Below are 27213 nucleotides of genomic sequence, written 5' to 3' on the forward strand. Positions count from 1 at the left end.
AGCACCCATAAATGTATTTCCCAGAAATAATTGCATGCATATGAGTTTGACAGAAAGATTGCTTCCGCTACATAATATTGACTGCAGTAAACTCATATGATTAATTAGCTGTCACAAACCACTGAAGCCATAAAATGATAAACGAATGCAAACCCTGATGCTTTGATACTCTTTATCTCGGTCTCGCTGCCTCCTCCATGTCCACATTTCAATTCTACCTTTAGTATCTTCAAATCTTTGAAAAGAGATTCCCATATCTCATGTAGCACTTTAACTGTAATTAGTTGCTCTGATGAAGCATTGGCTTCCCAATAACAACAAACACAGTAAGAGACATTGTGGTCTAAATTTAAAGTATTAATAAAAATCTTTTTTTAAGAAAAAGTGCTTCAATGTGTAAGACAAGAAAAGAATGAAAAGGATGGAGAAATTTCAAAAACTAAACACTAAAGGGTTCAAATGAGTCTGAATATGTAGCAACTCCACTCAACTCAACTCAAACTTTATTTATGGAGTACTTTTAAAACAACCAGAGTTGACCAAAGTGCTGTACAGATCAAAAGCAGCACAAATGACAAAATTAACCCAAACAATGCCAAAGATACAAAACTAAGTTACATAAACACAGTGCAAATATATAATACAATCAAAGATGTGTGTGCATTCTCACACATCTCCAAAATGAATCTCCAAATGTATACAAGTGATTAGGAAGAGTAGAGAACTTTTACTTGATGGAAAAAGTAACTTATAGAATAAATAAAAATGAAAAGCTGTTTGAAAAAAGATGGGTGTCTTTCAAAGCAAGGACAGGATATGAATAAATGTAAATATAGAAGCCCATGCCCCTTGTATTTTTTTTTGGGGGGGGGGTTATTAATACATTTATTTATGTATTTTTAAATCCTATTTATAGTTATTTTTATATACCCTACTTTTCTATTTATTTTTATTTTTCTTTTCTTTTTCTTTTTCTTTCTATCTTATATTTTTATATAATTTACTTTCTGATTTTGTATGGGTGGAGGGTCACACAATTTCAAACAAAATGCTGTGTCAAAAAGGTTTGAACCTTTCACCCTCCTGTTATCCTCAAACTTCCTAACATCTTTTATCCTTGGGGTCAATTTCAAGTTTTCTTGGGAAGGACATTTTCCCCCTCTCCCATGTTGAGTGAACTATCAGTGGTTCTCGCAGTACTACAGGTATGGTTACGCTAAATTAGGCCCTTAAAGCAGAGGTTTTTGTAGATTATAAAATTGTATGTTACAGTGAGCTCAATATCATCCAAAACAACAACAAAAAAGTGTGTAAAATGTTGAAATTTTTGTTTTTATACAGCTAAAACATGCTGGGGTCAAATTGACCCCAAGGAACAACGGTGCGCACATTTTCTTTACAGGTCATTGGAACATATCAACATTTTAATTTCATGTTTACCTTGTTGTCCCCGTTAAATTAGCAAAAGTCATGAAATGTGAAGCCAAAAAAATGATGTCACTCATTAATTAAACATTAAATGGGGTCAAATTGACCCCAAGGATAATAGGAGGGTTAAGAAATGTATCTCATGTATGTATAATATTGACACAATAAAGAATAAAAAAAAATAAGAATAAAAAAAAAATGTGTGTGCATTCAACCTTTATGTTTGGGTGTGTTTTGTTAAAAAAAAAAGGTTCACAATGTTAAAAAGCAATGCTTCGATATGGCTGCTTGAGACCTGAAAGCCAGTGGCGAGTAGAGATGAGAAAACCACTAACAAAACTTTCAGTACTAGAAAGTTCAAGACAGTGAAGCTCTCTCTTTAGGCCTGTACTTTTCTTTGTAGCCTGAATCTATCATGAACTGTGGAATGAAGAAAGTGAAGAAAAAACACACACTTCTATATGTACTATACATAAATAATATATGAACCAGAGGTATAAATATGACACAGCAGTTCATATATGATGGGAAGAGGTCGGGGCCAAACATAGACGTGCCTCTACGGACAGAGAACCTGAACTCTTTCCTTGAATACTACATGAAGCACGTTTTGAATACATTCTGCATTCTGTTGAGCCTCACAAACAATTTGTCGCCTCACACCCAGGTGTTCTGTGTGTGTCAGCTGTGATCTATGCGTCATAATGTGCCACAGAGCTGGCAGGACATTAGCCAGATCTAGAGAGGGGAGCATCAATTGCTGCATATCCAGCGAGTAAAGTGAGCAATGTTTTAGCGGCTGTGGCGGGGGCAGAGGGGCCTCCTGCTTCATGCAATTGCCCTCGCTTTCCCTCCTCAGCTGATATGCAGTATCACCTGTCAAAGTACTTAGATAATTGGATATGAGAGGGATCGCAGTCGCGCCACTATAACCAATGACACTGTCAGCAGTGTCATTGAGAAGCAGCATCTTCTTGCACTATGGGCAAAGACCGAGGGAAGGGCTGAAGTAAATGTATTTTCGGCTGGCTGGCTGACTGAATAGGGAAAGAGATCACAAATCACCTGGCTTAAAGATTCTTTCACCTCGCCAGAGAGAGAGAGAGTGGCAGTAAATGTTTACAGTTGCATGTAAAAATGCTAAAAATATCCTCCCCCTCCTCCCAGAAGAATGACAACGTGTTCTCTTTCAGCAAAGGACACGAAACAAAGAGAGTCTCAAAATACATTTGTTAAAATCCAAAACAGCACCATAAAGGAGAGTCCAGCAACCATTTCAGCTTCTCCTGTGCCAACAGTCTTTCTTGATTCAGCTGAAGTTTCATGTAAAACTGCAGCCGACCCTTATAAATACTGTATCAAATTCAAGTCTCCACCATATAATCATATCACGGTCAGGTGGAAGTCACAGAGGCGCTGCACCATTTGACCAGGGGAATAAAGGTCTCCAGTAAATGGCACCTAAGTGTGTCATTTATGTAGTTCTTTTAATATTCCTGTCTTATTATACAGACTCACACTTTTTTTCCACGTTCTTTTATGTCCTACTTTTCACCCTAAGGAGATTTCTAGAATAAACGCAATATATATTAATTCTGTTCCTATTATTCCCTGTCTAACAGCTCACCTCACAGCTTGCCCTTATTAGCCAGGGCAAATGAAACTCTTGCTCTGAGCGGGGCATATCTGGGTTGCCTCAAGTCAACTCTTTCATGTAATAAAAGGTGCGGATATGCGTTCTTTTGTGCTAAGCATATCACTTAGTATAAAGAAAAGTCAGCATAAACCTTATCATGGTCTGCACAACAGAGATCTATAACTAAAGTGATATATTAGCCATTTTTACAGCGTCAAATAACTTCCAATATTTAAGTTTCAAGCACCAACCCTGACTCTGCAAGTCAAGGGCCCCTATAGTAACAGCCTTGTTGTTAATCCAGGATGAATACTGCAGTTTGACACTGCTCATAGCCTTGGATACACATGACTGACTTCATCTTATAGCCTGCTTGCATTGTGCTCCAGTTCCAAAGCACGAGCAGGATTCTGGATGAAATGGAGCAGCATATAGGAGGATTATTTACTGGTTCGTGGCTGACATGCAGGCTGTCTCTCTGAGTTATCCTCTAACGCTATAAGCAACCGGAGCACAACAACTGAGCCCAAATGATGCAGAAAATAAACACGCGCACACGCCAACACACACACACACTACTCACTTTGTTGGTTTAATGAGCGGACTGCTACCCAAACGATAAGACGGCAGGTCTTCTGAGACAGTTCCCTTTCGGAGGAGAAACTTTTCAGTGAGATCAAATCCTGTAAAGGAGGGTAGCAAAGTGTCACTACATTCACACAGGCCAGTGCTGATTCATTTATTTATGCAGTTTGTTCAGTGCATACCTGTGATTTGAAGGGGACGGTCCAAAACATCAGAAAACCTGTGATCCTCTACAGTCAGAGGAGGACATGAGCCATCTACAGAGAAACCACAGAGAGGTTGGGTGTATCTGGTACGGATGCTAATTCACACTTTGAAGCAGTTTTGACTCGTAGAAGAGCAATTAATAAATGTAATCATGAATTCATCTTCATTTCAGTGCATTTCATTTTAAAAAGAAACCTACATCAGAGTAGAGAACCAATACACAGTTGATTTCCCATTAATCTTCGAGACATTAGTCTAAACTTCAGAAAATAACCAACAGAGACGAGACTGTGAAATGTAATTTAAAGGGCAAGGCTGCGTTGCTTGAGTGAAAATTAAATGCAAACCAACTTTACAAACATTGAATACTTAAAAGCCTGTGGTTCTGGTACAAAACTGTTTTTCAAGCTCTACCCTCCAAGCTCTGCACTACAAAGAATGTTTGTGAAAGATTTATAATGTCTACCACATAACTATGCAGACATATTTTATAAGCTGTGCTTATCTGAATAAAGTGAGCAGATATGTTTCAACACATGATTATCTTGAAGCTCCTGAGAGGATCGTGTGGTTTGCGTCGATTTTGGCGCCCCCTGTGGTCAATCTGGTACCTTGCATCTCTTTACCAATGTGTCCTGTACTTTTGTAAGGTGTGTTCTCTGATTCATTCTGATTTCTTTTAAAAGTCAAATGTTTCACTTGTTAAGAACTTTTTCTGTGGGAAGTAAGAGCCAGGATTAACCGCACGGTTTGGTATATAAGACACATTTTTTAATACCTTTTTAAAAAAGTAACCTGCATCTGATACACCGACCAATATACCAGATTAAAATTCAGAGATGTGTTTTATTGTGTGTTCCAGAAGACGGTGTTTGAAGAGGCAAGCGATCATGCCAGATGAGCAGTGAAGAGGACGAGTCTTGGAACGCCACTTTGAACAGCTTTTCTCCCTCATTAGGTCATAATGATGGATTTAAAAATACAGTTTTCAGTAAATAAACCTTGTGGAGTGCTGGTTTGATTTAAAGGCTGCACAATTTAAAAAGTAACAAGTGACCAGTGGAGGGGGATGGGTTTGTTCGTACCTTGCAATAACAAACTCTACCTCGACTGAGCTCAACTAGTTAGCAGGATGGTTAAAAAAGAGCTGCACAGCTACACACAAAGTGGTAGTCGTCTCCATAAATTCCTTACTTCATCCTTCACCCTTCTCAAACTGAATTTTGTTTTAAAGCTCGTGTGAGGAACTTTTGATTCAATTGTTCTATTTGAGATCTTAACACTTACGTAATCTTGTCCTGTACATGCCAAGAATGCATCTTCTAACCAGACAAAAATGATCCTCCTGTTTTCTTTTGGCAGCTAAACATGTCACTCATTGTGAATATTTGCAGAAAATGTTAAGAGCAGCTGTTTCTTCAGTGTGCTGTCAGTCGTCTGATCTGACACCTACCCCCTCTCAGCATTTTAAGGCATTGAAATTACAATAGAGAAATAGTTGATCTCCATGTTTATGGTCTGGTTTGCTCTTATAAGTCATACTGAAGCATCAATATCATTTTTTATGTGTTTCATAACCAGTTAAAAACTCCTCACAGGGGATTTGAATGTTACATTTCTCTTTCATTCACTTCTGGTACTTTAAATTAAAATATCTCACTTTTTCAAAAAGGCACTTCACTGCTGAAAGAGAACACTTCAAGACAACAAACACACATACCTGCTCGTTCACTCACTGCCATTCCAAAAGTGCAAGGAATGGAATTTACGGTCCAAAGGAAAGCAGTCCATCTTAACAAGCAGATCATGGCTCTGACTCTAGAAAGCTAGCCCACGTGAGAACCTGGAGACAAACAGAACATTTTCATTTTACAACTCGGTAAAATTCAGTCTTAAAATAGATACAGCACACTAAATGACACACATGCCCGACCACTGTTGTGGCTCAAAGTTTTCTAAATGTAAGTGCCAAGTAGGGCAGGACCAACAGAAGGAACTTAAGGGGACAAAAACAAACAATCTGGCTTTACTACTATTTGGCTTTTTGTTATAGAGTCGTTTCATAGCAGGGTAAAATATCAACTTTGACTTAGTTGGATCCACTCAGCCTGCTCGGCACGTACAGTATCTGTGGTGATGGCTAAGCAAATGACGACGGATAAAACTTTCACTCCTATGTGCCTGGCTGCAACCTCGCTCCATCGTCTTCAAATCCTTCTACACTACACAAGATTACGTGCATGTTGTGTTATTGACTCTCCCCCTGCTCTCATACCCACTCGCATGTCTCTAAAGCCTCTGCTTATTTATGTTAAGTCGTTCAGCCCGCAGAACACACTTCTGAGCCCTTCATTCATTAGTTTTCATGAACACCTGCCATACGGTGATGAATGGAGATGTCTTTACAGCAGCTACATCATTATACTCTCCGCTATGTTTATGTTGGGGTTTGGGTTGTTAACAGAGGAGCCGGGCTGCCTGTTGTTCTCCATGCACAGTTTGTAATTCATTAGGGTTTGTATGTCGTCACTATAAACGAGCTGCAGAATTGTGCTGATGTATTTAGTGTGCTCAGAGTACAACGTGAGAAAGACAACACAGACACAGAGATATTATGCTAAAGCAAGTTCAAGGATTATTTTTTCTTCTTTAGGATGTGTTGTGATTACTGCAGGAATGGATGATGATTTCAAATATTTAAAGTGGTCGCTCATTTATAAAAATACAGTAGGTCATGTGACGATTACCACATCCTGAAATTCTACCAGTGCCTGGTTATGATGCCGTACACTCCAGATTAAGGTTGTCAAAATTTTCAACACTAAAAACTTTAAAATGATGCAATTTGTAATTTTTACAGAAGTTTGTTCCAAAAAGTATTTTTTTTTTTTTCACAGATATGTTTATTGACAGTTTGTTAAATACAAGCAACACAAAACCAGGACAGCACACAGACAGTGACATACAACAACAACAACAACAACAATAGTGGTACATATTATATTAGAATTTAAATGATATAGAGAAGTGATACAAATCAATATGTATAAAGTAAATAAATAAGTAAATAGACAAATATAAAAATTAAATTAAATAAAAAAAAAAAAAAAAAAAAAGAAAAAATCCAAAATAAATAAATTGTTATTGGTCAGTCTGCCGCCGTCAACATCACTTTGAATATTGGCAAAAAGGTAACCACCTAATCAGGGGTCTCAGAGCGGTCCAGCTTAGCAAAAAGTATTTAAGCGTATAAATAACTACAGATCTACAGTCAAATTATCAACCTAAAGCTACTGCATGCTAAAATGTGAGAAGGTGTGGTCGAGTCACATTGAGATAAAGTAAAAAGAGTGAGCATCGTGGAGTGTCGTATAAAAAAATATACATGAACTGTACATCTAGTTGTTGGTGACCAGGAGTTTAATTTCTGTCGTCAAAGTATCCACTACTTTCAGATCCATTGCACATCCTTTACTCAGTGGCGGTTCTAAACCAATTTTACTGGGGGGGCCAGGCTGGGGCCAAGGGTGTAGTCAGAGGTACACATTCAACCCTGACAAAAGAGACTGAGAAGGGCGAGGACCGGCTGAGAACAAACTGACAAAACATCAGTGCATCCCTATAAACTAGACAAATATACTACTGTGTACTAGATCAAAATGCAGACTGACAGCAGCTGTTTGGCTGTTTACACTCAACATGAGTCCCTTAGCACTCTAAGGGACTGGAACCAAGTGCCACACGCATGTGTTCCACCTGTAACATCGGCGCAATACCGAAGCTTTCTTTATTGTATATTATTTTGGTGTGGAGGGGGGGCACAGGGGGGTCCAGGTTCAGTTTTACAGGGGCACTGGCCCCTGTTGGCCCCTCCCCAGAACCGCCACTGCCTTTACTCTGAGTATGAACTATTACAATCTGGAAGAAGGTACAAAGTCCCAAAATGTAATTTGAATAGTTTTAAAAACTTCTTTGTGCCAATCTCTATCAGAATTTTAAATAGTAAATAGCCTGTTACGGTTGGGGCAGTGTTATGGTGCTCTTTAAGAGTATGCTGTGTGATGTATGACTGTGTATTAATTATTGTATTTTTTTATATGTGTTCTTGTTGTCATTGTGATTTTTTTAAAGAGCAGGTAACGTCTGCAGCACTGATGTCAAAGACAAATTTCCCTACGAGGACAATAAAGGACATCGTATCGTATCAACCGTGTATCCATATGGTTTGACTTTTACAAGCATCATATTGAAGTTTAAAATGCTGGTACTTTTACAACTCTTTATGGGTACACAGTGGCTGTAGAGCATTTAAGAGCTTGATGCCAACCGCCGTTAAATAACAGTGGAAGAAGAAAGCATCAGTGCTAGGTGCCTTTAAAACAGGTGTGGAGCTGTGAGATTTGGAACCACAGAAAACTGCAGAGACTTCTGCAGCTGTCAGAGTTCTGTGAGAAACTTCTTCCAATAAAATTAACAAAAAGGAGGTCAAGTGTAAACTTCACCAGGCAAAACTCCCGTATCACAAGTCTTCAACAACAATGCACATAGAGGGAGGCTTCCTGCACACAGGAGTGGTAGTATTTGAATAAATAAAATAATTAAAAAAGTTATAAGCGACTATCAAATAGTATTTTGTTTGAAATGCCCATCTCTATTACTCTCTTCATAGCCTACTTCATATACCCTAAGTTAATAGTAAGTGTAACAGAAATTGTATGGGAGGTGCACTTCACACAGTTGTTGGCTCCTGATGTGTTGTTTTGTTTGAATAAAGTCTTAACACCAAAGCCTTAATCTGTATTTCTGTAGTGCTCTATTAACACTCTGTTGTGTTTTGATCTGGACGCTGTCAGCGGCGTCTTGATCAAGGGTGACACATGCAAGGATCAAACCTGGAAACCTCCAGTTACACCTAAGTCTCTTAAAGCATTTCCAAATACTGCCAAATGGAATAATCTGCATTACTCTCATGCCATTGCAAAGAAGGCAAAATTTTATTTAGGACACAGTCATCGTGGATAGTAAGGCCCCGGTCCAAAGTCAGTAAATCACAGTGGACTACTCCAACTCAAAGCAAACACCTCCAGGAACGTCTGAATAACTTTAACTTGAAAACTTGAGCCAGAATTGTAAATATGACTAAACAATAAAAAAGATATTGTAATAGGAGTGTTGTTTTAAAAGCTTCACAAAATGAAACTCAACAGAAGCCGAAGACTTGATGCACACGGTGTGACCGTGAATAAATGGATTTGAATCATTTTGTTTTTGTGAGGAGACTCAACAAAAAGAACGGGTTACACATGTCATTATCACCGCAGAACAAGAAGAGGCCATTCATACCTCATGAAGAGTCTGATCCAACGACAGAAATGTACAATCAAACTCAAAGACCTTCATTAACTTTAGAATTACTTTGCCTTCAAATAACCTGCACAGCAAGAATAGTGACGATCACTGAATACAAGAGGTAACAAAAACACTCAAGTGGGATTTTAACGACTAAAAAGAATGAAAGAAAATTAAATCTAAAAACCAAAAGAAAAACGAAACTAATTTTTTGAGACTAAAAAGACAGAAAAAATTATTTAGGAGACTGGAACAGGTTCACACCAGCATGACATTGAATACATGAATATAAAATCCATTTTGTTTTGTGCTTTAAAATGATTGATTTAAAGCACCACTGTGATTTTATGACAACTTTAAAACTATAACTTTTCCTTTTCTCGTGCTGACTTCTCTTTTTCCACTTGGACAGAGAGCTGTCCATGCACATGACCTCCACAGAACATGGCACAGCCGCAACACACAAGTTAATTCATATTCACAAAGTGCAATCAGAGTCTTTCTAAGACACTTTTATTTTCTTACCTGCCTCTTTTCATCCAAATGAACTTAATCTTAACAATAAATCCCATCCATACGCAACACACACTTTTTCCTCTCCCACTGTATCATTAAGTTGTGCATGCAGGCCTACACTATCATGGCGCTTGCATATGAAGTGACCATGCCACTGACAACTACAACCATGCATGGGCTGCAGACAAGTAGCACTACAGAGGTATCACATTCCTTGTCTGTGTGAAGCTGAAATGTTATTCCTGTTATTTCTGCAAATGGATTCAATGCATGCTGCTCCTGAGCTGAAACCTGCAGACACAATATTCTAGCTTTATCTTTTTATGATTTAATTTGAATAATGAGGATTCTGTAGGAGTAAAACTGAGTCCAGAAGTTATTTTTTTCCAGAACAAAAATCCTGCTGCACAATCTGCATGTATTTTACTCTGAATTCAGCCTATATTTTAATATTTGAAGGTATAATTATCACACGTTTTTCACAGTTTTAAGGAGGGACAGACAGCTGACAGTGGAGTGAGTCTATCCCGTCAGTCCATCATTCATTCAGCGGCAATAACTTCTCTGCAATATTCAAAGAAGCGTGTTTCTGTGCGCCTCCGCTGATTGGCTGGGCGCTTTTATTTTTATAATAATTACGGATTGAAGCGGTTAAATTTCAGAGCACGGTGCATTTCGCACTTTGCTGTTAACAACAAGTGATGCAATCCGGTACATGTTTACTCCTACAGCGTCCAGGAATCAGATACAACCTCTTTAAAATGCATGCGTCCCGTTTAACGGACAAGTTGGAGACACCAAACCGTGCGTAAAAGATAAAACACTTTAACACCGAGGAACAACACGTGGAAATATGTGCGTAATACGCATGCTTTGAACAGGTTAACCCGCTCATATTAACATGGAGGAGGATTATTTTGAATTTAATTTTGCTTCAGAAGTACTTACTGTTGCTGAGAAAGTTTCCTCTAAGGCATAAAGAAATTAAAAACAGCGACAAAAGCATAATCCATGTGTGATTACGATCAGTCTGATTCCGGATTCCAGGACTTGGAAATAAAAGTCACAGTGGGATCGCCTTCTAGATCGCGGTCCTTATTAGTTGCACCAAGTGGCCCTCCCACTCTGTCATTATTACTGAAATGCACTGACAGAGACTTCAGCAAACAAGCGGAACACACGCTGAAAGCTTTCATATTAGGGGGAATAAATGGCCACAGGGGGCTCAGACAAACTCTGTTGTTTAAGGGAGCCAGGTGCAGGACTTTAACACTGTTTGATGTATTATCATCTCCTCAAATTCTTGATTCAGGTTTATTTGCTTGTCTTTAAAGTGGTTTAAAGTGTGGTAATAGTACTGATCATAAGTCATGCTGTATCTGAATCATGCAAGAAGTCTTTTAACACCTTATTCATTGAGACACAATAAGGGGGGAAAAAGGGAAAATCTCACCTGTCTTTTCATCACATAACAGCACAGATGGATTAAACGCAGAAGAGACAAAGTCCCAGCTTGAAAATGTGAAGGCAGGTCAACAGCAGCATACACTTGCTATTTTAGTCTGTGTTGCAACACTGTATGGCTTTAACATACACTAAACTCTGTGCAGTGACTCACAAAATGCAGCTTTTCTCAGAATCATGTCTGATCATTTTTACCTCAAACTGAAATGTGTTGGTGAGTGCTGAATGAAGGTTAAAAGCACAGGTACTCTGTCCGCTCAAGTATTCCTTGAAACAGCACACCAACAGTTCAAGACAAACAGGTGTTCAGGCTCCACACACATGACTGTTTGGACAGATGATTTCAGTGCACCCTCCCCTTCACCACAGGAGCACACACACACACAGTGACACACAAACACACTCACATAGTTTCCAGTAATGTGATGAAAGCAACAGAGAAACAAAGAGAATTCAAATGTAGCAGATGGCTATATTTCTTTGTTGAACAGTATTCAAACATTTACTTTTAAGTGCTGGTTGCATTATTTTTCAGCCCGTCTGTTATTCTGTTATTGCTGAAAGTGAGGAGTGAAGCACTTTAATCTTAAACTGGATAATTGCTGCCTTTCTCACACTCTTACATACAGAAAGACTCTCTGTATTATGCATTTCTAGCACTGAAAACTCTGCGTCTTCTTTTCTATCATAACATTCATCAAATGCAAATCTAAACACTGTATATATATATAAAAACACACAACTACCAAACTCCTCCTCCTCATGTATATGAATCAACCTGTTACATAACTAACATTAGCATATCTATTTCAGTGACCTTTTCGACCTTCACTATTGCATTATCCCCTAACTGTTTGCTCACTCCTGTTTCACTCACATACTTTTAATATGTATGATTATATGTATTAGTAAAAAGAAGTTAACATGTGTTCCTACATTTACTGAGCTTGTTTTCTTTGTTTTATAACTGTAAGTATTTCTAGATCTCTGTACATGCATGCACAATGATATAAAAATTAATTAAAAATACTTGCTTGTTTAACGTAACAGGCTGATAAAGATGACATAACTCCATTTTATTATATACAATCATTGTGGGATGAAATGAGCTCTTCCAGCTTCAATGTATTTATTAATATTCAGTATTAAAATCCATACCAGAGCTCTGCCTGAGTCTGAGCCTTTCAACTAACAAGGTTTGATAAGACTGAGATGTAAAGAGTACAGATTTTGCCTAATGGCTAAATCCCCCTCCCTCCCTGTTTCCAGCTCTATCCACTGTCCTCCCTTCTCTAATAAAGATGAAAAAAGCCCCGAAAATATAACTTTAAAGAAGACTGAGATGCAAAGGTTGTGGAGTGGTATTACCAGGAAGAGTATCAATATTTAATAAATGGACTCCTCCTTCTCTTCCTACACTAGGTGTATTTTTCTTTAACTGGCATCCAAGGACTACAGAATCCCTGAGTGGACTTACCACTGTACATTTTAATTACCATGATAACAGGTTAATTGCTGTGTTTTTCTCAAGTTCTCAATTTAACGTTAAACAATAATAACTTATATCCCCTGAGTTTAAAAAGCACAAAACAAACAGAAATACATTTGACTTACCTCATTAGTGTGGGTGATGGCAGCATGGTGTGTCTTGGACAGGCCTGACACAGTGACCACACTACTGTTTAGTCTTAGATCCCCAGAATCGTATCCTGTTATTATGAGAAATCAAGCTTTATTTTCTTGAGATAATGAGGTGAATTAATCTGTTATGACAGGAAAGTCAGCTTTGTTGTCCAGAGATAAGAAAATAAGTCGTGATCTTAAATAAAAACTGGAATTAACGTATTATCACAGGAAAACAAACATTGCTGTCTCAAGGTAACAGGAAAAATAAGTTGAGATTAGGGGTGTAAATTTTAAGTTTTTTCTGTGATCGATTTCTGGAAATGTTAAAGATCAATTATCGATTGATTAAGAAAAAAAAAAAAAGGTCATTGTCTTATCAAAAGCAATGCCAAATAAGTTTTTCTCCCTAAATTGTATTTAACACAGCAACAAAATGCCCATAACCGACTGTACTGAATATGTGTACATGTTTAACACTAATTATCAACGATCAGGCTCATAAAAATATTCTCCTTGGACTTAGTCTTATAAAGTAAAGACTCATACTACAAAAAGAAACGTACTTCAGACTCACAGGGTCCAGTTTTCTGTCTACTCGTTCTTATTGAGAAATAAACATGTGTATTCGGTCAGGTGTCAGCCAGAAGCGCAACCCAGTCATAATCAGTCCAGCTGCAGAAAAGCCCAGACGGCTCTGATGTTGCTGATCTGCAAACATAGCATACTAGCAATTCCAACCAGTCTGTTGGCTTTGTATCCAGAGGTGGGGAAATGTCCTATTTTAAGTTGTCAACCTCTGTGTCTGTGTCCTTGTAGGCACATGCTTGAAATTTAAAACACCTCCCTGATAGCTGAACGAAATATGAGACCCCATGATGTTTGTTCCAAGAGATGGAAAAATTGAAAACAAACAATTTCTTAACAATCAATTAATCGCTTCATTGTTGACATCCCTAGTTGAGATCAAGGACACAAATGGAAGTCGCTCGTTACCACAGGGTAGTAAAGTATATAAAATGGATGTGTGTACTCGTGTCTTCCGTAGAGAGGAAAAGTCAGCTTTTCATCAGCATGGCGCCCATTTTCCTGAAATAATCATGTCCCATATTTCCATTTGACAAAAAAACAACTCTACCGCTGTTGTGACCACAGCAGACCTCACGGCTGTGTACATCTCCAAACCCCTGCAAATAGAAAAACAAATAAATAAATAAATAAAAGGACAATGACTCAGTGCTTGAAAAAAAAAATATGTGTGTGGGTGTGTGATCAAGGTGAACTGACCCTTATAGGTAAGGGCAGGACAGGGTTATGATGAAATAATGAAAATATGGAATCTTTATGGCCCAGCAGGCTACATCCATTTAACAGCAACTTCACATAGTACTATGCGCCCTTTGAACTCTAATTTATATTCCTGCTTTCATTCAGTGTGTGAACACATTGCAGCTATTGTGCCGTTTCAAATTGAAGTATAAAAATAAAGTAAGTTTTTCTTTGGAGAATGGAGAAACTTGGGCAAAGCAGAGGAAGTACATCAGTGCATTCTAAGTAGTATATTTTGTATTAATAAAGCAATATCATCTTGATGTACTAACACTGAAGGGTTGAATTTGGAACTTTTAGTAACATGCAGAATAAAAAGAAAAACACACACACAAGAGAAGGCATCAGCTTTTCCTGTGGCCTCACAGTTAGTCAGCTCAACGCCAAACTTGTTTGCCTCTGCTCTCACTGCATAGATGGAGTGTGTGTCAGCATACTGCTGGTGACAAATGCAACACACCAATCACTGAATCAGGGAGAATTTCTCCGAGCACATCTAACAGGAGTGACATCCTATAAAGTACGAGGTCCTGGAAGCTGACAGGAGACTCTGAAATACCACAGACATTGTCGTAGTTTGAGAAATGTTCAGTGGATGAATTCATGGACAGAGAGTAACCACAAAAAACAATGTAATTTCAAAAAATAGGGAACTACTATCTATCTTTAATTTAAATAATTAAGCTTTATGAGCTAAAATCTGTAAGCAAAATCTGTTATCACGCCCCTCTTACGCATTGCTTGATGTAGATATACAAACTATTTTCCTTTTCTTGTATTTCAGCTTTACTGAGCTTCTCTTTTAAGTAATTTAACTCCTATCAATTCATCTTTTAGGAATAGGAAAGGAAGCTCTTGCACAAGTTTGGGCATTTAAGCATTTTAAAGTACAGTATTGGTTCTGATGTGATTCCTGTGGTAGTCTACACCAACCTCAACCCTTGTCCTAATCAGAGGTTAATAATAATAAGCTGCTCTTTATTATTGCTGTAATACTGGGTAGATATTAGAGATATCAAGAGCTCTGACAGAGCGGTGTCAGACGCAGAGCTCCTCATCAGTAAAGTAGCCATGTTTGACGTTTCCATATGCATGTTCTTGTTCCTCTGCTCACTTGTGTCTCTCTGTCTCCCCTCTTAATTTGCTTACCTCTAATACCAGGTTGCTGAGCTGGGAGGGAGGTGATGCAAAGTGGATGCAGAGGTGCAGTTCACAAGCATCAAGTCGCTTTTTGGTCCTTGAAATTCTGTATTGATGAACATTGAAACACATATTGTCAAATGTGAAGGTCTGCACAGATAACAAAGTAAATAGTTGCTTTTCTTAAGTCATTTTTAATTAGACGATATCATGGTTTGAGTTTTCAGATCAATTATAACTGGTAGCATGAAGGTTATGTCTGGTTTTGGGTTGGCAACTCATTTCTATGGAGGGAGGTGCACCGGTTCACCCACTTGTGCAGGGCCTGCTTATTGTGTTCACCTTTTCTGGTTCTGTTTGTGTTTGTCAGGTCACTAGTGGGTGGGGTTTCACCACACCTGCACACTTTCTCTCTCTATCATCCTCTCTACTCTCCCTGTGACACCATGGTTATTTTGTGATGTTGTTGTGACATTGTCTGTCAGCTGATTTATAGAGGTTTGGTTGTCTTACCTTAATCAGCAGGATGACCGTGCCCCCTTCTCTTGTCCAACAGTCTTTAAAAAAAAAAAGAAAAGTGGACCAAGAAAACTAAAATCAGCCATCTCAGACCGCTGCAAAAACAGAGAAAATCACATCATGGACTGGGAAAAAGACCATGGTCATCCATTCAGAGAGCAAAAGATACTAGTGTTAGATAAGGGAGGCAGTAGGGATCAGGTAAACCTGGATGAGGGGGCCTACATGCAGTCACATACCTGGGATGCAGTCCTATGGGCTGTCAAACAGGGGGCATGGTCGTCCTGCTGCCTCAGGTCGGACCACCAAACCTTTATAAATCAGCTGACAGACAACATCATGTGACTCATCTGATGAAGACTACAGGAAGTTTGCAGTTGAAACATGTCAAGCTTTAAAAAGAACAGAAAGTACCCTGGTTTGGTTACATGAGCTGTAATAATAACATGCTACATGCATCCTTCACTCACCAAGCAACATACATGATGGTTTGCTGTCACACACACACACCTCAACCTCTTTTTACATTTTCAGGTTTGTGATGTCTTGAGAGCCGAGTCATGACAGCTGACATGTCCCAATATCCAAGTGAAGAAAATCTGATTTTAATGTTGATTTTTTATTATTACAGATAAAGATTAGTAATTAATAACAATTGACTCCATTACAATGAGTTGATCTTTATCACTCGGGTAAGGTCAGGATTCCAGTTGATCAGTGGCCTGCCTGGACTTTACCTTTTACACTCTGAGAGCTAAATCAATGCCAACTGATAGAAGTCTTGCACATTTTCACTATTTATGTCCACTACTCACAGTGATGGAGAAGCCATGCTGTTGATTGGGCACTTCTCCTCAGGCAAAGACAGATCGGGTGGGTGAGTGCCAAACCTGCGTAAAAAAAAAAAATGACACTCTGTAATTTGTTATCTTGAATTGAGGACCCGTGCTCCTGTCTTACCACCCTTACAATCCTCAATAAATCACATGCTGCCAAAAGTTTTCAAGCTATTTCATCGGCAATAGTTGGCGACAGTTCAGTGGGGTCATGTGGATTGTCTGGGACATTGCTGTTGATGGGTTTTGTTTTTTTTAAAGGTGTGGAGAGCTCACAACTCCCGCTGCAATGAATTGGAGACAAAAATCTCAGCAGCTTCCTAAGACTTCTTCCTCCATGTTGTATCATTAAAAGTTGAGGATCTGCGGGCTTAATGGATTTGCTTGACAAAGTAGGAAAAAATAGGCCATCAGTTTGACCTCTTGTACTCTTTATACTTTCTACCGTCATTATTATTAATTAATCACAACTAAATATTTGCATTTACAAATACTACAAACAGCATACCCACTAAAGCATACAAGATTCATAATTCCCTTAGGACGTATGTATGACAAGAAGGATGTACATGCCTCCAGGCCTTACTAGTATGGCATGGCCTTGAAGCTTTAACAGACAGCTGACACTTGACAGTCAGATAACATGGTAGACTGGGGGATGTGGAAAGCAACAGATGGTCATGCTGTGTGTGACCCTAAAACATAACATTTACATGATTGTTGCCCTCTGAAAAAATTAAAGGCATAATGTAAATGTAAAATGCTCTTGGGCTTTTTAAAATCCCTGTGATTTTCATATGGTGTGCACTTAAAGCACCCTTTGTTTAATTAGATAAACAAAGTGCTCTTTAATAACAGGGTTGGCTGCCATTTGTACCCTTTTTGCATAATAATTCAACTTGTTGTTTTTATTTCATGAAAACTAAAAAGCCAACATTTGTAAAATATCACACTTACTGTGTGAAAACACCAATCAGTGTTGTTTAAACTTGATTATACTTTCAACTTTGGTAGTTTAAACAAAGAGAGCAAAGGAGCAACAAACATGGTAACTTATAATTTCTGGCCACAACAAACATATTTTTGGGACATGTGAAATGTTATTCTTTTAATATCTGGCAATTAAATCTTGCTGCAATGCCCACTTGTTATATTTACTCAGAAAACATGCTGCAGCCCTCCAGTGGATGCAATGCTCCAATCCAGGTGCATTCACGTGCTGTGAGAAAAATGGAAAGCTTGAACTCCCACTGACAAGATTCACACGACTGCCCCTTAAAAAGTGAACCTGACTGGCTGAGTGGACAGAATTGACGTGATTATAGGAAGACAAGTGGCTTACTCAAAAAGCATTAGGTTTGATGGTCAAAATAGTTTCCAATTAATTCACAATTTTTGAATCATGTTTCGTTCAAAAGCAAATACAGTACTGTGGTGGGTAGTTCTCATTAGCATTTCACCTCACGTAGTAAACTACTTTAGTTGAGCAATTATAATAAATATTCATTCACGTATCCATGTTGTTATGACCATAGACTGTATAGAAGTATATGGTTATCACTCAAAGCTTACGAGCAGGTATGAAGAGTCACTTTATTACTGAGAATTCCGAGCATTCCCAGTGTACTTGAATGCACACTTAATTTGACTAGCTAAATTAGCAAACTTTCAGTAAGTTAACACTAGGTAACTCACAATACTTAGTCCAACACTTTAAACTTTTACCTGCAGGAATGGTGTCAACATTGTCATACAAATGTTGTCACATTTAATTGTGCACAGAAATAAATGCCAATATATCAGTTCTCACCAGGTGCGCACATACCTCCACGTTCAGCTTGGACGCAACCATTTTTCCAAAGGGGGGGTGGTCTTTCAATTTTTTTTAAGTGCGATACACACACATATCTGGTAACTTTACTTCAATATCCTTTACTTTAAATGTACATTAATATGTCGCATTATTACAGGAGGAAATTAGAGTTGTTGTTTTTTTTCACAAAGTATCCCCATTGGAAATGGTCCAGTCACAAATTAATTCACCCAGCCCAGTTTGACCACCTGTTGGCTGTTTGGAAAAATAACTACAAAAAGTGTGAGTGTAAGCTGAGCTAGTAAATTCCTATTCTTTATGCACAATTTTCCTTTTTTTTCTCTCCATGTTCTTTTTATTTCTACATGAATATTTATCTTGATATTCTTAGATTTACCTGTGCTATTAAGGCACAATGGGCTCGTCCATTACCTTGTATTGTTCTCAACAGCAGCCAATTTACCTGCAGGCCTTTACTGTGTTCACTTACTCTATTTTAAAAAGCCACTTGTCATGCAATGTGTGTTTATTGTTTTGTTGCTTTAAGCTCTACAAAATATGTATACAGTCTGTGAGTTAACTTGTAGACTTTGTTAAAGTGTTGGTTTAAGTATGAATGTGAGGTGTGTGTGAAATGATCAATGTTCTGGGGTGGGTGGGATTTCAATGATGTTTTCAGTCATATAACTCTGTTTCTACTGTTAATTGTCACAGAACCTACTTTGTATTTTTTTGTGCATTAAAAAACCAATAAAGAAACCATGGAATAAAAGTGTTGGTTTGATATGCAGCTTATTTAGCCTATAGTTCATTGATCTGACTAGTTCTGCTCTGAGTGATAAAGCCTACTTTTAAATAGCACAAAAACTAAATGAGTTCTTGGGGACTCCTGGGATTTAGTGTTTCTACTCACCCTCAAATGTTATGCATTATTTTGTATGTTTAAAAATGTTTTTGTAATTTGTGTGCTAATTGTTAATCAAGTGTTCATCCTCACACACTGAATTACTTAAGAAAGCTGTTCTTTGAACTAACCACTACCATTCACTGACTTTGTTCTGGTTCACATAATGCATTGTAAATGCCCCTAATCCTATAATGAACATGCACTGTATGAGCCACTTTGTCATGAATGTTTGTGCATATGTGTGTGCGGTTTCTTCTTGTGTGTGCTCCATATTTGCACTGGATATGTAACCTCAGCAAACACTGTTGTTTTGTGGGAGCAGTCATTTGCGTTGAATAGAAACAGGTTAATCTCTGCATTTTGATTCTGCATTACGCCATTCGTGTCATTGTTGTTGTAAGGGTTTAGAGGCGAAACACCTGCCGGTTTTACTGGATCATTTACTAAACAGACATATGGCTAAGCACTAGACAAACAGAGCACACTGTTTGTCACTAATCTGTATGCAGAGGTAACCATTGATGTTCATGTGCTCATAAAAATCACAGAAGCCATTAAGTAGTCTCGTTCATCATTTCTGTGAGCTCACCTGGGCATGAAGGTTTCCCGTACATTGATATAAAGGAATAAAGAATAAAAAAGATACAATAACATGTCAGCTTGGCCTGCAGCTAAAGTTCTGCGGGGTGCTTTTGAAATATGATCTTTTAATTGAGTATCTTTTGAAAGTTAATGAAAGGAAATCAGTTGGTGGCTACCTCACAGGGCTACCTGTGTGAACCTGATTCTCTTTGATATCAACTCAAACATGCAGCGGTGTGAGACAGATTTTCAAATGAGGTGCCCATGCAGGTAGTAGGCATGAATATTTGAATTAAAACTGTTAGATAAAGTCAAGAATGTCGAAATGTCTGGTGATGTCTTACCAAAAGTTTTAAACTGAGAGATATTCAATCATTCAACAAGTTAAGATCAGAAAAAGCAGCAGAAAAAGCACATATAAGCCAGAACCATGAAATGTTTGGTATTTTTGCTTGAAAATGTTCTTTGACAATGAATCTACCATCCAAGGTTTGCTGATTAAAATTCTGTTGGCTGATTTATCCTTCAATTTCATATTGAATTAAAAATAAAGAACAATATTTAACACTTGATGGCCTTATTTCTAGATCACACGTCATATTAAAAACAAACAGAGGCTGACAAACATGCTGTGCAATCAAACAAAAAAAGCACAAAAACAACACAAAGAAACACTAACTGATTTAAGCCAACAGGACATTACAATTAATAAAAGTGTTAAGACCATTAGGAAAGGAACTGTGTTTAAATGTGTAGCTCTTATGCCAAGCAGAGAAATACAAGTGGGTTTTGAGGTTTGATTTAAAAACATGCAGTGTGGGGGACAGCCAAACATGTTGAGCCAGGGCGTTCCAGAGCTTTGGAGCTGCCCCTGTAAAGACTTGGTCCCCCTGAGCTTCAATGTAGACCTTGAGACAGCCGGAAGCAACTGGTCAGTGGTTCTGAGCGTCCTGGATAAAAGAAGTTATTTCAAAAGGGCTGAGAGATTGGTTGGATCTAGCCTTGTTAATAATATAATCTTAAAATGAGTCATAAAAAGCACAGGGAGCCGGAATGGGGGATATGTGTTCGACAGTTAAACCAGCAGCAGACTAGAAAGAGAAACTTGCCAAAAGCCAGCATGAAGTGCATTGCAATAATGTGGAAATAAAAGTATGCATAACTTTCAAAATCATTAAAAGATAATAGGACAGGACCCTGGATGGAGGCCATTGAGTGTTTCACCTACTGGTCATTTTAAAATTGTGTATTTGGATCTGCTGTTCGTGCAACAAACCCCTGCTTTGCATGACATTGCAAAGAAGGTGTTCTTCAGCAATGTTCTCGTGCAATGTTCACTTGGTATTTTACATAAATTTACCTGTGATGGCCTGCTGCTTTACCTGCAAATGATACACACCCTAGGTTAATGTTTAAGTCAAGGTTAGAGCAAGAGGAGGTCACTGAACATCACTTAGATGATTAGGTCGAGGTTAAAGTGCAGATTCAATCATACAAGATTAGACTTGTACATTTACAAACCAACCTCACATGATCCCATCACACATCACACTGACAACAACATACACCCATTCTTGATCCAACCAAAATCCCTGTGCTTTATCACTGTCTCCTTTGCTCCATTTATTTTCTCATCCAATCAGTGTAAGGACATCCTATTAGATCGTGGCAGTGCATTTTCATTTTCAGAATTAGAGGACACATTTTATTGGGGAGAAAATGTGTCAGGGCCATAGCTATTAGACATATTTGGAACAACTCCTGCAGCATCTCTTTTGCTCTTCAGTGTGAGTGAGAAAGCAGGTTTAGATGCCAGAAAATAAAGAGTGGATATGAGGTGGATTTGACACTGTAATTTAGCTGCAACAGAATAATCATGCCCTGAGGAAAACAGGGAATCAGTGGGTTTTGTGCAGGAGCCCCTGCAGCTGACTTCTATCGCTATAAGTTTAGAGAAGGATAAAAGAAGCACATTCATTAAATGTAAGTCATATAGCCCCTTAATCATCCATTGATTGACAGAAATCTCGACAATTCCTTGCCTTTTATCAGCAAGCCCTTTTTTAATAGAGAACATGGTTTCCATTAGGGCATGTTGCCAAGCAGCACGGTAAAGGCATTTGCAGTTTTGAAAGGTTGCATGAATTAAGTAGACCTACCTTGCCTGCACAAGTGAATAATGGGTGGTGAACGAATTACATTAGTTTAATTAAAAATTTTAAAGTCAGGGGAATAAATGAAGTTCAGATATATGGTTATTGATTTTTAGGGAGTAGAATGAGAAAGTGTCCAAACCAATACTGACCAACTAATTAACTGGTGTGAAGGTTTTTCATTCTAATTAACAAGTCACAGACTCATTTCCCTCAGCACCATATACAGAAGTATTATTTTCACTTTCACAAACTTTAAAGCTTCAATGTCACCATGGACTGTTTGACTGTGTCCCTTGCAAAAGTAATTGCTTTACTAATAATTTAATTTCATCTCAATAATTCCAGACATGATGACGCATGAGTGCACACACTTAGTCTGCTGTAATTTAAAGGATAATATACTCCATAAATGGAGTAGGCTCCTCTTGACACTGTGCACTCACAACTGTGAAAATGTGAAAATGAAGTGAAAGACAATTCTTTATATTCAAATAGCATGTGGGGGATGAATTGTTTTAGAGCTGAAAGAAATGCTGAGAGCGCCTGGGTGGAATCTGTCTATACACGGAAAACATGAGCCGATTTTTCACCTCACACAGAGTCTGGAGAAGTTTGAAATCCCTTCCCTGTGTAAGTTTGGATCCCCTGCCGAATGAAACAGAAGCTCTACCTCTAAAAAAAACTTTTTGGGAAAATTTGAAAGCAAATGCTACTAATGCATTTTCATACTTGAAATGAAAACATGCAATGGCTTTCAGGGATTCACGTTTCCTCTAGTGTTTTAGCAAAAAAACACCTGAACAGGTTTCTCAAGCAGATATCTGACTGTATTGGTCTCAGTTATGTTGTGAAGCTCTGCATTGGCCATTATATAATGCATAAAGGTTGTAGAAAAACCAATATTGGTTTTTAATATTCCTGAGCTCATATGTGGAAAATTTAATTAAACATGTCACATATAAAATATGGATTAAAGTTTGTGCCTGAAACAGATGGTAATAAAAATGAAGTCATAAATTTTAGCCTCAAATGTAATTACAACATTAATTAATCCTCCAGAGTCAGAGCTAATCTCCAACCTCCAAAATGTACAATGAATGTCACCAATTTTGGGTAGAAGTGCTTTCCAAGAAGAAAGACAGAAAATACAAGAATTCGTCATATTCTCTTGCAAAAAGAAACTTTCCCAGCCTTATTAAAATGCAATTTTGCATTAAGCTGGTTAACAGCATGAATTCATCATAGCTGAGGGACTTGCTGTTTCCTGGTGTGGGCCTCTGTGGTTGATAATTGATGGAACTTATTGCCCCAGTGATCCACTCCGCAGAGGAGAATATAGCTACAGGTGCACTTCATCCTAATTTCAAGTAACCTATTTCTACTTTTTCAGCAACTTTAAATCTTTGGATCCAGATTAGTTTTTGTGTAGTGGAAAATTACTCAGTGTGAGTCTTGCCATCACAAGTTTAAGTAAACATTGTCTTACATTGTCCTGTGTGATTTTGTCCTTTGCGGTAACTGATGACAAAAAGTCGATAGGGACGGTGACCCAGATAAGGCTTACAGTTAGGGTTAGTTTACAATGCTGTTCTTTATGTAGTGCTATATACCTCTTCTGCATTATTTATCAAAGAGAGGAAATACAGTATTACACTACATTTAGCTGGGAGCTAATTTCTTGGTAGATCTGTACTATAAACAATTACACAGAAGCAGATATGCATCCACACATTTTATTTACTCTATTATCCTGGTAGCGACTCATTTCTGTGTTTTTTCTTAAGATCTCAGCTTATTTTTCTCATTATCTAGAGATAAAGCTTGTTTTGTAGTGATAGTTATCTGTTGATCTAGAAAAAATAAATACAAATGGACATGCCATGACATTTTTCTCTTTTTCTGTGCTTTTGTTACTCTGATATGAGTTATGAACATCTGACATTAAGCAGAGATCCTGAGGGAAAAAAAATCTTTAAGTTAACTCATCATCCCAGAAAATGGGTACATAATATATAGCTGTGTCAACTTGGTAAAACCCTACTTCAACCTCTGAAGTCTGGTGATTGGAGATAAATTAGTAGGTGGTCTACTAAAAAAATATTAATGACATACATTTGATAAAATTGATATGAGTTTGATATTTCATAACATTGAACTTGATTTTTCTTTTACTATTCATCTATAGTAAAACTCTTTCATTCTGGATGTCTTCTTATGCATTCTAGTATTTTAGAGTTCCTTTATTTTATCCTGTTTATATATATATATATATATATATATATATATATATATATATATATATATATATATATATATATATATATATATATATATATATATATATATATTCTTTGTTTATTTTTGTGTAATTTTTCTTTTTCTGTGAAGCACTTGGTAACTTTGTTTGGGAAAGTGCTATAGAAATACAATTATTATTATTATGAGTTTTAACATCTTATTTTACCTCCAGTGTTTCCTCGTTAAGATATCATGAGAGCATTTCCTCAGTTCCTTCAGCAACTTCTTTTTATTTTTTATTTATTTATTTTTTAATTGTTTTTATTACTATTGTTGCATACTGCATTCTTAACCTTAGGATTGTGGGGTGGGTTTGCGGTCGGCGCTGGGGGTGGGATCTTTTTCTTAATTTATTCTATTTTGAAGTTGTTTTTATGTACAGCACTTTGTGTTACAATCTCATTGTATGAAAAGAGTTCTATAAATAAAGTCTAATAGAGTCTGATTGATTGATTGATTGATTGATTTATTATTATTATTATTATTATTATTATTATTATTATTATTATTATTATTATTATTATTATCTATTTTCGTTAAACTGTACTGCATGACTTACTTGAAATGTAAGTATCTATACACTGGTATTTCCCCCTCCTTTGAACATAAATGAATATTTTACTCTTTCCATCAGTTTTTTTGTCATAAATTATATTATACCTCAACTTCAGAAACAGCTGACCCTGATTTTCTTGTTGACCTATGAATTATTCAGTGTATTGATGGTTCTGCAGGATAACCTGTGGTAGAAGTAAGACTGCACTTCCTTAATAAATTAAGCAGTGTTATTATTTCTCTCTTTCTCAAAAACTTTTGATCCCCACAGGCTATAAACTCCTGTAATTGTCCACAAACATACAGTATGTCTGTATTGTAGTGTGAGTCACATTAAAACAAAACTATGTGACACTTACAAACACAAATGGTTAGAAGAAGTCCTGTGTAAGCCCAAACTAAGAACATATTGTCCGTTCAAAAAAATGTATCAGACTGAGCTTTACATCACTCTTAACCTAACCAGAGCTCAGAGGTCTGTATGTGCTCAGCTGAGATGTGGTATCCTTCCTCTGACATTAGAAACAGGTCGCTTCCACTCTGTTCCAGAGGAGGAGAGAAAGTGTTCCTTGTGTGATCTGGAGGAAGTTGAAAATGAAATGCACTTTTTATTCTACTGTCCTTCATACCATGATCTCAGGTGCCTCCTTTTCAACAAAATATCAGAAAACTGTCCTGATTTGTTTTCCATGTCTGATGAAGATAGACTTCAGTTCCTGTTTACTCACAAAGTGTTCCAGTTTGCTCAGTTTGTGTTAAATGCTGTTCAGCAGCGTAGGAGCACACTCTATGTCTGATTTAGTTGTTGTCACTGTCAAAAGTGTTCCACTGTGCTTTTCAATTATTTTATGTCATTGTTGGACATGTGCAGTACTGTAACTGCTCTTCTTTATTCTATTTTTCTTTTTCTTCTTATGTTGTTGCTCCTATTTTGTTTTGTTTTTGTAGTGTCTTGTAAGTCTATATGGGCTGGGCACCTTTATGGTGCATGACACGATGAATAATAAATAAACTTAACTAAACTAAACTAAACTAAACTAAACTAAACTAAACTAAACTATGTGTGCATGTCGAGTGGACTCTGCAGACTCTCTGCTGACGTCACCGGCCGCTGCTCGCTCCCTCTCCATCGTGGTGACGTCACCCGGAACACGTGGGTTTGTTATTGCAGGAAGTGAAGATGGCGGCTCAGTCGTTGCTCTCCGAGTCTGTGCTCGGATGGTCTATTTTCACCTTTATACTTTTGGTAAGCGAGTACACCGTTAACTAGTTACATTTTCAGTTAGAGGAGTTTCATACGAGTATTTTGAATGTTCTATTAGGTGAAGAGGTCGCGTGGTTCACGCGCTACCAGACACGACATGATGGCTACGATGTATTAACGCCGAAAATTGGCTTTGGATTTAAGCTAACATTAGCCGTGACACACTTAGGTTGTTTTGTTGGAAGCGCTCAGTTAGGGATTAAGTTTACCTGTAGGGTTATATTTTATTCTATTGGGAACTGTGGCAGATTAAACCAGGTCAAAATCAGCGGGTATTCTTACTTCATTACACGGTGTATTTACATCTCCAGGTAGATTATTCCAGGTAACGACAGAAACACATTATACTCAGTTAGCTTTCACCACAGGGTCCTAAATGCAACTCCATAAAAGCATGCTCTTTACAGGAGGTAGAGTGCTGAGGCTGCTGTTCACAGATATTTGGGACATCATGTAACTTTGCTGTCGAATTTAGGCATTTGGAGTGATGTCTTGAGTCTCTATCAGATACTGAAAGATGATTTTGGCATTTATTTAGATGAAGCTTACACCTGTCTTGTATTAACAAGACATTTCAAAGTCAAGTATCCCTGATGTAACATAAACAATGTTATTTATATGGAAGGAGACGATGCAGCTGACCTCAATCCAGAGTACAGCTACAATTAGGTCAGCAAATATATTGCATTCTCATTATTTACCTGTGGTTTTCTCAATGTAAGTCACTTTGTCTCATTGCCTACAATAATAGCACTTATGCAATAATTTGTAAATTGCAAGTGCACAATATAATGATCCAGCACTGTATTATTGTTTTGATTAGTTTTGATAGTTGGTCGTCTGTCAATCGGGAGGTTGGCGGTTAAATCCCAGCTCTGGCGGTCACATGCTGAAGTGTCCTTGAGCAAGACGCTGAACCCCCGAATTGCTCCCTCTGTTGTTCAGAGATGTGTGAATGTGAACGAATGAGATTAGCTAACACTGATGGTCCCTCACTACATAGCAG

General features: G+C 37.7%; 2 protein-coding genes across 2 annotated transcripts in view; one reads left to right on the top strand and one right to left on the bottom strand.

The window, feature by feature from the left end:
• LOC117812114 (collagen alpha-1(XIX) chain) overlaps positions 1–18681 on the bottom strand; it is a 182440-nt gene extending 163759 nt beyond the window's left edge. Inside the window, exons 1-10 of the mRNA XM_034682727.1 lie at positions 18458–18681; positions 16612–16686; positions 16036–16120; positions 15791–15891; positions 15287–15383; positions 13947–13995; positions 12800–12894; positions 5577–5699; positions 3832–3906; positions 3648–3747 (exon numbers count right to left, since the gene is read on the bottom strand). Of these exons, the coding sequence (XP_034538618.1) occupies positions 3648–3747; positions 3832–3906; positions 5577–5664 (263 nt within the window). The 5' untranslated portion in view covers positions 5665–5699; positions 12800–12894; positions 13947–13995; ... (3 more) ...; positions 16612–16686; positions 18458–18681. The remainder of the gene's footprint in view (positions 1–3647; positions 3748–3831; positions 3907–5576; positions 5700–12799; positions 12895–13946; positions 13996–15286; positions 15384–15790; positions 15892–16035; positions 16121–16611; positions 16687–18457) is intronic.
• Positions 18682–26088: 7407 nt separating this feature from the next.
• Positions 26089–27213, top strand: part of lmbrd1 (LMBR1 domain containing 1) — a 104668-nt gene continuing 103543 nt past the window's right edge. Inside the window, exon 1 of the mRNA XM_034682403.1 lies at positions 26089–26189. Within this exon, the coding sequence (XP_034538294.1) occupies positions 26124–26189 (66 nt within the window). The 5' untranslated portion in view covers positions 26089–26123. The remainder of the gene's footprint in view (positions 26190–27213) is intronic.

This window comes from Notolabrus celidotus, chromosome 4 (assembly GCF_009762535.1).
Source record: "Notolabrus celidotus isolate fNotCel1 chromosome 4, fNotCel1.pri, whole genome shotgun sequence".
NCBI lineage: Eukaryota > Metazoa > Chordata > Actinopteri > Labriformes > Labridae > Notolabrus > Notolabrus celidotus.